The 17,037-nt window shown below is 34.9% G+C and overlaps 1 protein-coding gene across 2 annotated transcripts in view; it reads left to right on the plus strand.

Moving 5' to 3' along the window:
• Positions 1 to 8,367, plus strand: part of EXOC5 (exocyst complex component 5) — a 65,517-nt gene extending 57,150 nt beyond the window's left edge. For both annotated transcript variants that reach the window (XM_003930489.4, XM_010341055.3), the window contains exon 18: positions 357 to 8,367. In XM_003930489.4, coding sequence (XP_003930538.1) covers positions 357 to 545 — 189 coding nt within the window. In that variant the 3' untranslated portion in view covers positions 546 to 8,367. The remainder of the gene's footprint in view (positions 1 to 356) is intronic.
• The last annotated feature ends 8,670 nt before the right edge of the window (positions 8,368 to 17,037 follow it).

The raw sequence follows: 17,037 nt of genomic DNA on the forward strand, positions 1-17,037 counted from the left end.
TCTCTGACTTACTGACACCCATGACTAATGCTGTATATGTCGTACATTAGGAAAATAATGTTCTGTCTTCATTTATGTCTTGAATTTTTCTGTAACATTTAAATTTTAGTCCACTGCAGTATATATAATTCTTACTATTGAAGAAAATTGACATATGAATCTTTTCGAAATATTACAGCAAGTTTATGTAGCTACTGAAATCTAAGTTTTAATGCTTTGCGATCTTTAAAAGTTCTAACATGTTGAACCCCTCCCACACTATTAAGTCCCACCTGACTATGTAAGAAGTTACAAGCTAATTGTAAAACTGGAAATTGTTTTGTTTCAATGTTACTTTCTTTATTCTCTCAATTCAGATTCCAATGGTATTACATCTTTTTGATACTCTGCATGCTCTTTGCAATCTTCTGGTAGTTGCCCCAGATAATTTAAAGCAAGTCTGCTCAGGAGAACAACTTGCTAATCTGGACAAGAACATACTTCACTCCTTCGTACAACTTCGTGCTGATTATAGATCTGCCCGCCTTGCTCGACACTTCAGCTGAGATTGAAGGAATTCAATGTCAATTCCTTTACACAGGAATGGCTTGTTCTTCAGTAGGCCTCGGTTGATAGAAAGCACAGGAGATCCCTTATGACACAGCCAACATTTTGTGAAACAATGACTGGAACAAAACAGCAGCCATACTTACCTTTGAGGTTTTATTTTAAGTTTGAATGCCGCTAGCTATATTTTGTTTTTTACCCCTTAAGTTGAATTTTAATTCCATTCTTGAATGTAGAAATTTCAGATTTTGTAAAACTACATGTCACTGTTTTCATCCCAGAAAATGTTGCTGTCAGAAGGCAAAGGAAATGTTACCAGTGTTTTCCCTTCTTGTACTTTAACATATTCCATTTAGAAATGTTGCCATTCTGTTTTGCATTAATAACAGTTGAAATGCAGGAAAACTATATTTATTAATCTTCAGTTTTTAATGACCTTTTCAGCATCAGTTGTTAATCAGATTATTTTAGGTTTTCCTAAATAATTTTTTGCCTCTTTCAAAAGGTTAACAATTAAGCATACTTTCTGTAGTTGGTTGTCCGGATTTTTTTTTCCTGAGGTACAACATTAATACTAGTCCAAGAAAAATGTCATAAACTAAACTGAAATGATGAAAAGTTTTATGTAGACATTAGGAGTGGATCAGAATACTTCTGCTTTCTGGGTAAAACTTAAAAGTTTACGATTTCTTATTTGGTAAATAGATTTTAAGCCAATTCTAGTAAGAAATTAATAAAACTACCTTATTTATATTTCACTTAAGATGGAGGACCTTAACTAAAGGACCATATTTATTCATTATTTTAATATAAGGGAAGTAAAAAAAAAATGAGGTATAGTCTAAATGGTGCATATAAGAAATATTGACAGTGTTTAGCAACAATGCAGCCCTTTAAGATTTCTATCATAATGCTAAACTTTAATAAGATGGAATGGCTGAACATATGGTTAGTCTTTTATATGTAGTGTTTCAGCTCTTATTGTGTTGTTCATAGTCTTCTAGGAACAGATAAGTACTCAATTCACTCTTGGCATTTTTTCTTTAATATAGTCTTTTTAGCCTATTTTTGGAAAACTGCTTTTCTTCCGAGATCCTTATTCTGAATGTCATCAACTTTACCAAACTTTCTAAGTCCAGAGCTAACTTAGTACTGTTTAAGTTACTATTGACTGAATTTTCTTCATTTTCTGTTTAGTTCACTGTTACCAAGGTAAGCAAGGGAATGAAGTATACCAACTTCTTTCAAAGCATTTTAGGACATTAAGGCAGCTTTAGAAGGCTGTCTTGTTTTCTAGCCAAGGGAGAGCCAGAACAGGTTTTGGATACTAGAGAAAGTCATATGCTTGTACTGTTGCCATTTTAGAAAGCTCTGATGTGAATTCAAATTTTACCTCTGTTATTTAAAGCCAACAATTTTAAGGCAGTAGTTTTACTGGCCACTTAAGTACTCTTTGTACAGTGTCAATTTGTAAAAAAGAAAAAAAGAAAAAAAATCTCAAATAAAACATGAGATAACATTTTAAGACTTCCAAATCAGAGAAGTGCTTCAAATTATTTTGTTTGGATTAATTTTTAAAATGTAAAGCATATACTTGTTGCTTATTTTGTTAATTATTTTCATGTTTGAATTCTGTGCAATATTTTCTATTATGTCCAATGATAGGACAGTGACAAAATTCATAAGTGAATACTTAATTTAGAAGTGTTAACATTAATGCTCAATAAACAAATTCCCTGCAGTTGTTTTTTTTTTATTTCACTCTTTTTATATTTTAGAGCCATCCATCCTGAATTTTATAAATGATTTTTTATTTAAAAATTTAAGATTTAAAAGATTTTTCACAGCATAGGTCTTCTCACTTTCCTAAACAAGACTAGAAATTTAGCCTAAACAGAGATGGTCTTCCTCTAAAGGGGTAAAAAAAAAAAAGTGTCATGTGAAGCAATATGCATTCTTTGTTTTCTGATTTTTAAAATATTTTTATATTTATAGCCATAACAAAATTTTACCCAAAGTTCATGGCTCAGAAGAGATGATCAATAAGTAAAATGTTTTTCATTTGCACATGGTAGAATTTTAGGTAGAGAATGGAGCTTTGTATATTGGTAACTTTAACCAACATTTAAATAAGTGCAATCTTTGCAATATTCCACAGTATCACATAAGCTAATATGCAATATTTAGGTAATGCATTGAATGAAGTTGAAAATAACACTCTAACACACTGCACATTGTTCTTCTAAAATTTAAGAAATATCTGAATTACAGAATACGAGTTTAATAAAGGAAGCCTACCTTATGTAAATTATGATGTTGAAAATGACAGTCAGCGCCGGGCGCGGTGGCTCAAGCCTGTAATCCCGGCACTTTGGGAGGCCCAGGTGGGTGGATCACGAGGTCAAGAGATCGAGACCATCCTGGTCAACATAGTGAAACCCCGTCTCTACTGAAAATAAAAAAAATTAGCTAGGCATGGTGGCACGTGCCTGTAATCCCAGCTACTCAGGAGGCTGAGGCAGGAGAATTGCCTGAACCCAGGAGGCGGCGGTTGCGGAGATCGCGCCATTGCACTCCAGCCTGGGTAACAGGAGCGAAACTCCATCTCAAAAAAAAAAAAAAAGAAAATGACAGTCAACCAGAGTAGATGAAGTGTCCTTATGAAGAATTATTAAATAATAGCTAGAAGGATCTTTAGACAGATGACCACCTGACCATTCCAAGACAATTTTTGGTCCCATTTTGAGGATTGCCATAGTTGCAAGTCCTTAGGATCTTGTTTTAAAAAGAACTGTCAAAGTAGGTTAAATTAAAATCTAATTTAAATTAGGTTAATTTATATTAAATTTTAGATTGTTTTTTTTCTCCTTTCACTTCTAAAAATTTTGCTTTTTAAATACTAGCCTTCTGGTTCACAGTGAAATAATTTAATTATCAGTCAGTAGATTAATTCTAAGTGGAGATTTCACTGCTTTCCTAAAATGCCTTTTTCTTACCTGTGATGGTACATATTTACAAGGATCTGGATAAAGAGATTTTGATTTTTGAAATGCCACAAAACCCCTTAAAGTGGTTAGATTCCTAAGGTAGTGGCTAAGGTATGCTTGAACTGCGCTGGAGAGACATCAGGGTTCAGTGAGTACATAATTTGTTACTAACAAAGCTCACATCTGGAAGATTTAACTTTTTTTAATTCAAAAATATTCTGCACATTACCCATATATTGTTGAATTTTACATACAAAGCATTTTGTGCTTTCATTCAATTAGTTTATATTCAGTTTCTGTATTATTTCTCTCTGATCTGCCCTGTAATGCATTATTATGTAATTTAGAAGAAAAAATCAGTCCATATTGTTAGACTGAATAATTATACATAAAGTTAAAAGTTAGGAACTTAAAAAATTTTACTGCATAATAAAGATAATTATAGTTACATGTATTAATTTAAGTCTCACACACTGTGCTAAGTCCTTTGCATATATTATTTGATTCTAGAGCAACCATAGGATTTGGATACAATTACTTTCATTTGACAGATGAAAAACCTAATGCATAGAAAGGTAAGTAGACCACTCAAGGTCTACAGCTAGTAAAATCCTCAGATTGAAACCTAAATCTTTTCTCACTCACTTTTAGGTTCTATATGCTATTCTACTTATGTAACATTAAATTGATCCTTTAGTTGGATAGGTTCATTAGTTTTGCTTAATCTTTTCATCCAATGTGAGTCTTCCTGTAGCATTTATATTATGTGTTCGCATACAGGGTCAGGATCTAATTTTTTGTTGTGTTTTTCTTAATATGTTCAATGTGTGGTCATACTTTTTAAATCTGAAATTTAAAATTTTATAAGTGGTCATGAAGCTTTAATACTAAGTTTGTACCTAATAGAAATATGTCTATCACAGATTTTATTGCTATTATTTTATATACTTTTCCAGCTTGATAATTTTCACAATAGAAAGAGACCAAATATTTTGTACTATATTTGTGACATAGAAGTAAATGACAACTCTACCTTGAAGATGTGAAGAAATCAGTGTTTTTATGTTCCAAAACTATTTTAAATGTCATAGGCTTGCCAATTGCGTTAACTATTTAGTGCATTGGTAATTTCTAAATAGCTAATGCTGCAGTGAAAATATAAGGCAAAACATTTAGTATATTAACAGTAGGTAGTTATTTTTATGTAACCAAAATTGCATGCTAAGGGTTTTAAAGGCTGTCATGATTCCTATTCCTACCACTGATTATTCTCTTTACAAATTTAGGGAGGAAACAACTGTTCAAATGTATATGGGAAGGAAACCTGACATTTAGAGAAAAGAAATTTTAATTGCCGAATTAGAGCAGCTAGGTTACTCCTGGGCTTAACAAAATTCCTATTTTTGAACTAGGCATTATGTATTTTATCATTATTATTTGATAGGTACCATTAACTTTTGTTTTTATGATTACTTTTGGGGGGAAAGATGAGTAATTAAACACACTTGCTCATTTTCTAAGTGGCTTAGAAGGTTGCAGTCTGCTTCACCATACAAAGCCAGTTTAAATATGAATACATCACATACTTCAAATAGCAGTCAACCTAGAGGAAAGTCATTTATTCAGAAGGCATAGATTTGTGCTAGACAGCAGTGATGCATTACAAATATATAATTATTTGCACTAATATTTGAGCAGGTGGAATGGATTAGAACATGGTCAACATTATGCTGCTGATAACATGTATTTTTCTATATTAATATGTACTGTGCAACATGTATTAAATTGTCAATAATTCATTTTAGCCAAGATACTAATATTTATATTACTGTGTTTAAGAGACAGTATCCAACTGAGCCACTTTTAATTTAAAAGTCTGAAACTGGAATTAAGTTTACTTTCAAAAACCACTTAAATTATTTTATAATCAGTGAAAGGTCAGTAAAACATAGAATTGTGCCTAGTGACTTAATAGGAGGAAATATGGAGGTTTAAGAAAGGAAGCAGGAATCTGGAATAAGAAAGTTAAGTTTCATTTTTGGCTCAGATGAGTGACTTTTTTTGTTTTCACCGTTGGGAATCTTAAATGAAGAAAATGTCATATCCCTTCTAGCGTATCTTTATATTAATAAACTAAGTGAAGGTTGGATAGAACTAACAAAGGAATTAATCCCCAATGATGGACTTTCAGAGTTTTGAGATTAAGCTTTGAGAGGTGAGAATCCTTCCTGATGCCGCTGTACATCAATTGGCAGATGCCTTTGAGTAAGGCCATCCTTCTTTGCCTGCCTATCATTTTAATCTTTATGCTGTAACTGGTTCCTTTCAACTCTGGCCTTTAATTGTAGCAATTTTATCAAGTCTACAGCTTCCCAGCTACTTGGGAGGCCTAGGTGGGAAGAACACTTGAGACTAGAAGTTCAAGAACAGTCCTGGGCAACATAGTGAGTCCGTGTCTTTAGAAAAATAATTAACTCTTAGCTTTTTCCTGTAGAAAATCTCCAAATAGAGTCTGGACAATGCTGGATGTAAAGAAAACTGTCAAGCTACCTCTAAATATATTGTTTGTAAATACTATGTACCATTTAGAGGTTAACATGGGGGATTCACATGAAATTATGTGAAAATATTTTATGAGGAATAATACCTAAGTGCCTCTATTACAGTTCTCCAGTAGAATGTATTTTCATTTTTTGCCACAAGAGGGAGAAGTTATTTTTATAGTAATATGTACATTTTTAAATTTTAAAAATAGAATTCACATAACTACAGCATCTAGGAACATTCTGCTATCCTAATTGCATGTGTGTGCATATTTGTGTGTATGTGTGTTTAAACAAGATTCAAAAAGTCATGCATGACAAAAATTTCTAAGGAAATTAATAACAAAACCAAAATAGTTTTGAAGAACATGTGCACAATGGACACAGGAACTGAACAAAGTTTACCATGATTAAAATTATGTTTTCTTAGTTATATATCACGTTGAAACATCATCTGAGACTTACAGAAGGGTTGTAAATACTGTACAAATAAAATTACTCCCTTTTGAGAATAAGTCGCTGTCATGATGCTGTACCACCCTCAAGTACTTTTGTATTTCCAAGAAGAAAGAATGCTCCAGTATAACTACAACACATGAAAATTAGGAAGTTCACATTGACATATTACTATTATCTAATTCTCAGACCCCAATCAAGTTTTACTAGCGGTCCTGATTCCTTTTAAGGATCTCAGTTCAAAATCATGTGTTGCTTTAGGTTGTAGTGTTTCTAGTCTCCTTCATTGTGACACAGTTCCTCAATCTTTCCTTGACTTTTGTGACTCTGGACATTTTTACAGATTATAGAGAAGCTACTTTGTAAAATACCCCACATTTGGATTTCTGTTTCCTCGTAACTAGATTCCATTTGTGCTTTTTGGCAGGAGTACCACAGATGCAATTCTGTTTACTTGTTGCATCCTGTCGCGTAGTACACAATTTCAGTTTGCCCCATTTCTGTTGATGTTCAGTTTTCTTAAAGTACTGTTTACCAGGCTTCTCCATTGTAAAACTATTACTTTTCCCTGTGTGAGTATTTTGGAGGTAGATAGATATTAATCGATACATTTATTTATTTATTTAGAGACAGTCTTGCTCTGTCGACCAAGCTGGCATCCAGTGGCGCTATCTCAGCTCACTGCAGCCTCTGCCTCCTTGGTTCAAGTGATTCTCCCACTTCAGCCTCCCAGATAGCTAGGACTACAGGTGCACACCACTATACCTGGCCAATTTTTGTATTTGTAGTAGAAGTGGCATTTTGCCATGTTGGTCTCAAACTCCTAGCCTTAAGTGATCTGGCCACCTCGGCCTCCCAAAGTGCTGGGATTACAGGTGTGAGCCACCTTAACCAGCCATCATATGTGTGTGTGCGTGTGTATGTATGTGTGTGTGTATATAAATATATATATTCTTCTAATCAGAATTCTCAGTATCACTATGTATTCATAGTTTTTTGTTTGATTATCTGTTATTTTACCAAATCTCAAATTATCCCAACTTTAGTAAGTAGGAGCCTCTTCAGGTTGTCTCCTGTGTTTTTGGCATGTTCCCATTTTTATAGCACTTTCTTTTAGGCACAACAGGATTTTCCAAGTTCATCTTGTACTTGCCTTGCCCCAGCTCCGTAATCAGCGATTGTACCTTTTAGTGAAACTGGCAATTAGAAACCGATAATTGTGCATGAGATGTGGTTATTATTATTGAGTCTGACCCTATTCTTTCTCAGTAGATAGTGCTAGAGGACTTTATGTGTGTATGTACACACATATTTTAAACCTGCACACACACTCTCCTCTGCAACGTCTTCCTCACCTCACTTGAACTTCAGTACCCCATACTGGGCTTCCCCTCTCCCTACTCAGGAGGAGACCATCCTCATCTCATTTAGCTCTTGAAGCTTTTTTGGCTTTAGGACCAAATTGAGGGAGTAAGAATGGTCATTCTAGAAATTATGTAAGGATTTTAAAATAATAAATTTAAAAATCACTAAAAATTTTATCACTCAGAAACAACTGTATTTTTGGTGGGTTTTTTGTTTTGTTTTTAATGTACTGAGCAAATTAGTAAAGCTGAATTGAGGAGGGTCAAGTGTTATGCCAAAGACACAGACCTTACATTTTGAAATAAATTTGAAATGCATACCATATGTTTTTCTATTATATAATCTCCTTGCTACTGTAATTGCTATTTAATATAAGAGTGCATCAGAGAAACTGTATGAATGGAAACCTGACCATTAAGCACTGAATACCAATAGGATATTTTTACTAATAAAGTTCAAAGGAAAAATGATCATACAATTGTTGTTTTTGTAGGCCACTAAAAAATGTATGTTAAGTAAGATTTCATGTGAGAAAGGAGTCTCTATCTGGGCTGGATCTATTACAGTACATGTTACAATAAACTTAATGTGAAGTAGGAGTCAAATGGAGGCACAAATAAGTTAAATTCTTCAAAGTTACATATCTAAAAAGTAGTAGAGTCTGAATTCAAACTCATATCCTTAGGCTTCCATAGCCTATGTTTTAACCACCTTGTTACCTCTGAAGAAGATTTCACAAAGGAAATAACGTTTTAGCTGTGCTTTAAAAAGGCAAGTAGCATTTCATAAGTGGGGAAGGAGAAGGAGAATTCTAGACAGAAGTAACTTATACTTGCAAGGAGTGGAGGCACGAGTCACTGGTATATTGTCTGAATGGGAAAACTGCTGTGTGAGTAGAGCTCAATGTGTGGGGTCCATCAAAAGGGCAAGTAAAACAAATATTTGGGTTGGGTTTAGCTTATTAAGAGTCTTTAGGCCTGGTGCGATGGCTCACGCCTGTAATCCCCAGCACTTTGGGAGGCCGAGGTGGGCGAATCACCTGAGGTGAGGAGTTGGAGACCAGCCTAGCCAACATGGTGAAACCCCCTCTCTACAAAAATACTAAAATTAGCTGGGCATGATGGTGGGTGCCTGTAATCCCAGCTACTCGGGAGGCTGAGGCGAGAGAATCGCTTGAAGCCAGGAGGCAGAGGTTGCAGTGAGTCATGATCACGCCACTGCACTCCAGCCTGGGCTAGAGAACGAGACTCTGTCTCAAAAAAAAAAAACTCTTTAAAATGTTATCCTAGTTAATTTAGGCTTTATCATAAAAACAGAAAACCATTGAAAAGTAAGTAAGTGAATGACATGAACAATTCTGTGTTTTAGAAGAAGATAACTAGGGCCGGGCGCGGTAGCTCAAGCCTGTAATCCCAGCACTTCGGGAGGCCGAGGCGGGTGGATCACGAGGTCAAGAGATCGAGACCATCCTGGTCAACATGATGAAACCCTGTCTCTACTAAAAATACAAAAAATTAGCTGGGCATGCTGGTGTGTGCCTGTAATCCCAGCTACTCAGGAGGCTGATGCAGGAGAATTGCCTGAACCCAGGAGGCGGGGGTTGCAGTGAGCCGAGATCGCGCCATTGTACTCCAGCCTGGGTAACAAGCGAAATTCCATCTCAAAAAAAAAAAAAAGAAGATAACTAGTCAGAATGTATGCAGTGGACTACAGGAGAGAAGAGAGCAGAAACCAGGCTACTGTATTAATCTGGTGAAGGCCTGAACTAGGGGAGTAGCACAGGAATAAGGAGGAGGTGATGGATTCAGGAAATATTTGGAAGATTAAACCAATAGGACTTACTAATTTTTGCTTTATTAGATGTGCGGGGGTGGGACGCAAGAAAAGGAATCAACGATGATTCCAAGATTCTTAGTTTACGTGTCTTGGTGAATACCAACACTATAGACTTAAGAGTATATACATTGGGAAAAGTAGGTCTAGCAGGAATGTCAGTGACTGCTGAAAGAACATCTCTTTTGCTAGAACTTGTTTCAGGCCATGCAAAAAATTTAAACTTCATAATCTGTTAGAAGTTGTGGCAGGAGAAAAAAATCCATCTATGGCTTTGAAATAGGAGAATTATTTTGAAATTTTAATAATATATGATTTGATAAATGTATAACTGCTTGTTTTTTACTGAAAGCAAGAAAAAAATTTAAAAGCTTTCTAGCAATTTAGTGCTCATATATAATGGGTAGACTCAAATGGAATAACACCTGTTGCCCCTTTTGATGTCAGTCCTTCAGAGAGTGTACACTGGAAGGTCTAAAGATGATTTTCTCTGGTTGGATTGTTGACATGTTAGGAATGCTTTACACTGTGATTCAAATTCTAAGCCAGAATCTTCCACTTCAACACTTAGGACGTCAAGTATTCTCTTCCAGGAAGATACTGCAGACCTTGAGACCCTGCAGATCTATAACACAATTATCAACCATCAACTATAATCTCATAGGTTGCATGTTTATCTTAGTAAGGTCAACAAAATGACTCCTTGGCAATATTGTGTGGAAAGTGTAATTACAAATTATGGATATACCACAAACTAATTTTCTTTGACTTCATGGATTTCAGATAGGTGTTTTGAAAGTACACTTAAAAAAAATTTTCACGCCTGTAATCCCAGCACTTTGGGAGGCTGAGGTGGGAGGATCATGGGATCAGGAGTTCAAGACCAGCCTGGCTACGATGGCAAAACCCCATCTTTACTAAAAATACAAAAATTAGCCCGGTGTGGTGACAGGCACCCGTAATCCTAGCTACTCCGGAGGCTGAGGCAGGAGACTTGCTGGCCCTGGGTGGCAGAGATTGCAGTGAGCCGAGATAACGCCACTGCACTCCAGCCTGGGCAACAGAGCAAGAGTCCTTCTCAAAAAAAAAAAAAAAAAAAAAAAAAAAAAAAAAAATCATTTAGAGGTTTAACATAATCAGGTTATTTAAAGCAGGCTACTAGTTAACCAAAGGATTAGATTACTTTGGGGGTAATTTTATTGTCATTCTTACATTGCAGATGCTTTCTATTCTACTTTAAGAATTATATTAATGCAACAAAATGAAATTACTTTTAGTGTGATTACTAATGGCTTCAACCAAAAGAACATTTACAGAATATTGAATATTTTAATAGCTAAAAATTTATAGCTATAAACCACTAAAATTCTGAAAATACGTTTAGTCAATATTTTAATTTTAATGCATATTTAACTTTCGTTAGTAAAAAGAAATGTGTGTTTAAAGTAAAAGTTTTAATTTTTCTATTAAGGAGATGATATAAAACTAAAAATGTCACATAACCACAGAGTACACATTCATTTCAAGTGTACATGGAAATTTACAAAATTATGTGCCGGACCGTAGTCTCCTAATAATTTGTAAAAACTTGAAATTATTCAGAGTATGTCCAGTGACTACAGTGGAATTAAGCCAAAAATAACAAAAAGCTTACTAAAGTTTTTTATACATTAGGGAATTGATGCAATTTTAAATAATGTAGAAGTGAAAAAAATTACAATGGAAATTTTAAAATTTTTTATTGAATTATACAATTTATCAAAACTTGTGGGATGCAAAATGCTCTACTAGGAAAAAAGGAAAACTGAAAACAATTATTTAAATCTCTTAAACTTTCAAATTAAACATTAAGGAAGGAACGAAGGAAGGCAACAAAAATTAGAACAAAATAATAAAATATCAACAAGTAAGAAAGGAGAAACAAAAGTTTATTTTTTTTGGTGAAGACTAATAAAACTAATAAACCTCTGGCAAGACTGATCGAGAAAAGAAAAAGAGAAACCACAATCAACCAATATCAAAAATGAGAAGGGAAACTTCCATTTGTTCTACAGATACTAAAAAGAAAAAAGGTTATCACCAACTCTGGCCAACAAACATAAAAAAAAAAATTTACCCACATTGATATAAGATAAAATAGAAAATATTAACAGTCATATCAAAAATAGTGAATCCATAATTAAAGACTTTCCTGTGAAGACAACTTAAGCTCCAATGACTTTCCTGATAAATTCCTCCAAACGTTAAAGGGAGAAATAATACCAATATTGTTAAACCCTTTCAGAAAGTAGTAAGGGAGAGAGAACATCCCAGCACGTTTTATGAAGCCAGCATAACCTTGATGTGAAAAATTAACAAGAGAGAACATCCCAACACGTTTTATGAAGCCAGCATAACCTCGATGTGAAAAATTAACAAAAGACATTATAAGAAAGGAAAATTACAGAACAGTCTCTCAGGAACATAGATGCAAACATCCTTAACAAAATATTAGTGACCTAAACCCAGTAGTATATAAATTAGAGAATAAATTGCAACCATATCAGACTTATTTCAAAAGCAGGTTGATTAGATATTTGGAAGTTAATGAAATTTACCTTATTTAAAGAATTAAGAAAAAAATCATCTCAATAAGAAGAAAAAACAGCTAGTGAAGTTCTATGCCCATTAATTATTTTTTAAAGAAACACAGCAAATCAGGAATCAAAAGGAATTTTCTTAATATGCCAGAGTATCTGCAAAAAATATATGGCAAACATTACAATAATGGTGAAATACTGAAAGCTTTCTTCCAGAAGTCAGCAATTAAGCAAGGATCTTTGCTATCACTTCTGGTTAGCAATGTGCTGGAGATCCTCACCAATGCAATAAGGCAGAAAGGAAGAAATAAAACTCACTATTTGCAGGTATAACTGTCTACATAGAAAGTTCATATAAGATAAACTGTTAAATGAATTTAGCAAGGTTGCTGGATACAGAGTCAATATACAAGAAACTAAATATTTCTTTACACCAGCAATAAACAATCTGAAGACAAAATTTTAAAAAGCACCAAAACATCAAATATATAAGTTTGTGAGAAACTATAAAACGTTATTGAGAGAAACTAAGGGAGTGAAAGACCATATTCATGAATTAAAAGACTCAGTGTTATGAGTCAGTTCTCTACTAAGTGATCCATACATTTAATAAAATCCTAATCAAAGTCAGAAGATTTGTTGTGGAAATTGTCAAGCTGATTCTAAAATAAGAAAATGCAAAGGTCCAATAATAGCCACTGGATACCAACACTTATTTTAAAGTTACAACAATTAAGACAGTTTGATGTTGGCCAAAGATAGATAAATAGAACTATTGAGCAAAATAGGAAGTCCAGAAATAGACTGACAAAGGCACAGATAATTGGCACTGCAGTGTAGTGAGGAAGAGACGGTTTTTTAAAAATCGTCTACTGTTTCTCATTCTAGATCTTGAGCCCTACTTAATAGTATACACAAAAATAAATTCTAGGTGAATAATGTACCCAAATGTGAAAGATGAAACAATAAAGCTTCTAGAAGATGACTTCTAGAAAATATTCATATAAAGCTTCATGATGGTGTAGGCAAAGATATCTTCATAGGTAACAAAACAACAAAACTCAAAATTAGGAACTTCTGCTTAGATCAACTTGTGGACTCATCTGGACTTTGAGAAGTCCCTTCTACTATGGTAGAATTTTACCGATTGGATTGTGGGAATCAGATCCCCCTGTGAATGGGTGGGTGGCTTTCATCTGGAAGGAAAAAAAGTATTCCCACTCCCAGTTATCCTAAGGTAGAAAATGAATAGACTTTGGAATTAAGGGTGAAGAAGTGGGATTAAAAAGGGCCTCTGAATTTTTGGGACCAAGAGGTTAGGGAACTGGATTTAGAGGTATAAAGATTCGTGAAAAGTTTTGTTGATAGGAGTTTAAGAATTGAAAAGGCAAACAAATATTTGCAATATAAAATATAGTTGACAAAATATTCATATCCAAAACATGTGAAAAACATATAAATCATTAAGAAGAAGACAATCCAATAGAAAGATGGGCAAAACATTTGAGACTCAATCCGCAGAAGAGAATATCCAATGCCCAATGGACATATGAAAAGGTGCTCCACCTCACTGGTCATCAGAGAATTACAAATTAAAACCACAATGAGATGCCATTGCACATCCCCGGAATGGCAAAAATTAAGAAGCCCTAACAATTCCATGTGTTCGTAAATGTGAAGAAAGTGGAACTCATTTATGTTTCTGGTGAGAATAGACAGATATAGCACTATTTGGATAACTATGTTCCACTCTTTGAAAAGAAGGATGGTGTCTGAAGAGGGCAAGAGGGTAGCTTCTAGGATGTTTTATTTCTTGATTTGAGCAGAGTTACATGATTATGTTCACTTGGTAATAATTCACGGAGAATACATTTACAATTTGTTCACTTATGAATTTAAGTTACATTCTAATAAAAAGTTTATTTTAAAAATAATTGAAACATAACTACTTCAGTTTTTTATTCATAGCCATTAATGGTGCTGTAAAAAATACTGTAGAACCTAAAGGCACATTTTCTAGAACTTTCTGGATAGAATACAACTCCTAGCTTGTACGGCTTGTTAATAATTAACATAATTTGTCCTTAAAGCATAAGAGCTATTGTAGTAATTCCTGTAGATGGATTAAAACACATGTATATATAATATTTTTATATTAACAATATATTTTTTCCTGTTATCCTTTCATTGTACATGCTATAAATACTCCACACATTATAGAAATATACAGTATAGTATAACCAGAAATAGATAGTATAGTGTATTCCTGCTTTATTGGCTTGGCCTATGAAAGTCCAATTTTTATTAAATATTAAAATTGTGACAACTCCAATCCAACACCCTGAATTCTCCTTAAACCTAAGGTTTTAGTGGTTAATAAAGTTTTACTGCATGCTTGGGGTATAGCTCCAAAGTGATTTACTTTGCCATTGGCAGTGATTTTTCTTCATTTCAACAGCCCCAAATTTAATATCAGGGACCCTCTGGAGTTTCCAGATGTTGAGATCAACTTAATGCCCATCAACAAAACTCTCCAAGAACTTTCATGCTCCAAATCCAGACTCAGAGAAGCTCTTTCTGCCCCACCCTGTCAGTCCTGATTTCAAGGCCCGTTCATTGTTCTGCCTTGAAATGACTGAGAGTGGGCCCAGAAGGTCAGTCACAATAGAGTGGGTCTCTCATATCTTGATATTAAAATCAAGTTAGTTCATTTTAATATCACCACATAGGAACACTGAGAGTCCTCTGGAGAGGAAAGCACATCTCCAGAGCTTCAGCAGCCCAGCACGGCCAGCTCCATATCCAGGTACGATACAGAACTCCTCATGATGACCACTAACACTCATGGAGTATGCTCTGTGCCAGACGCTAGTGTAATGATTTCATATTCGATCTACACAAAAATTATATGAGGTAGATGCAAATACTGTTATCATGAGTAGAGACATGGAGAAACCCAATGTGAATCCACCCAGGTAGAGGATTGAACATAGGCAGTCAGACATTGGCACCTGTTCTATTGTACACTTTGCTGCATTTGCAAAATAAGTTGCTCACATTATAATTTCGGGATTTGGATTTTCTATGACTTCACATGTTCCTTCAAGATCAACTAATGAATTAATAAACTTATTTTGTATAACAAAAGAGCCTATTCTGAATAAATTTCCTCAAACAAACTGAACTTCTCAGAATTTAATAGCTGTATCTATTATCAGAAGCCCAAACTATCCAGCAATACCCTAAAAAGCAGATCACTTAAACAAAATTTAAAAAATAGAAAATCCCAATAATCCTGCCCCTCATAGCTGAGCCCTGTTAATACTCATGCCACAAATTTTGATTGACATAACTTCCAAGACTCTTCTTTACTCTTGGAAAATCCATGCTTTTCATGCTTAAATATGGAGCAAGTTTAATATCGATGTGGCCCTTCATAGCATGAGCAGAGGTTAGAAACATCTGCACAAACAGGTAGAGGTTAGGGAATAAGGCTTTTCTTACTCCTGTTACTTAGAGAGTAAGCTCCTTTCTAAGACACTGGGTGAAAATTAATGGGCCAGTAGGTAATAAAGTTGCCTGGATGTTGAACTAGGCTAGCCCCAGAGCCTCTTCTGGAGTTTGGTTTATTAGTTTGCCAGATCCTCAAGCTTGGTCCGGGTTTAAAGATGAGCAATAATGACAACTTGGGCCTAATATAAGGCTTTTACTCAGTTGTCTGACAAACCAGCAAATGAGCAACAAAACAAGTGGGGGCGGGGGGATGGAAGAGTTCCCCAGTGTCTCCTTTGCTCTCCATGGAAGGGTGCCCAAAGTTCAGAAGTCCATGCACACATTTCCATTAAAGCATCACCACAAGACTCTACCTCACAGGGTCTTATGATCCTAGGATAGATGCCCAATTAGCATTCAAGGGTTTATCTTATCAGTTGTTCAATTCAGTAAACGTTTATTGAGCACCTCCTACGCACTGTCCTAGGCATGTGAGGTACGTCAGTGAACAAGGCTGCACACATTGCTGAGCTTACATCCTAGCAGCTGGAACCAGACAATCAACATAATTAGTAAAGCAATTCTACAATACGTTAGAAAGTGGTAAGTGTTTTGGGAGGGAAAAGTAGATCAAGGTACAGGGAAAAAGAAGAGTTGGTGGGGAAGAGTTTCAATTTTAAATATGGCAGCCAGAATAGCAGGGTAAGCTTTATATGTGTGCGACCTGCATGGTTGCCCAGGGCTCACTAGCCTCCAGAAGAGTCTATACTGGGTGTAATGCCCTGCTGTCATCGTCCTGAAATTCTTGATGATTTTATCTTGGAAACTATGTTCTGCTAACTTAAGTCTGAGCAAGCAGAGGACATACACACAATATGCATGTCTGCTATGGTTTGTTGACATTCTAATTGAAACTACGCTGCAGTGGTATATTAATTTGGAGGAGATTGGTATTTTCATAATATTTAGTTCTTTCCGTCATAGAATATAGTACATCTCTTCATCTGGTTTTATGTTCTTTAGTGATATTATTTATATATTTTTTAAATTTAACATTAGCACATTTTAAACTTATTTGAATTTAAATTCTACTTGGGCCTGGGTGCAGTGACTCATGCCTGTAATCCTAGCACTTTAGGAGGCCAAGGTGGGTGGGTCACCTGAGGTCAGGAGTTCAAAACCAGCCTGGCCAACATGGTGAAACCCTGTATCTATTAAAAATACAAAAATTAGCCA

This window comes from Saimiri boliviensis, chromosome 2 (assembly GCF_048565385.1).
Source record: "Saimiri boliviensis isolate mSaiBol1 chromosome 2, mSaiBol1.pri, whole genome shotgun sequence".
Taxonomy (NCBI): Eukaryota; Metazoa; Chordata; class Mammalia; order Primates; family Cebidae; genus Saimiri; species Saimiri boliviensis.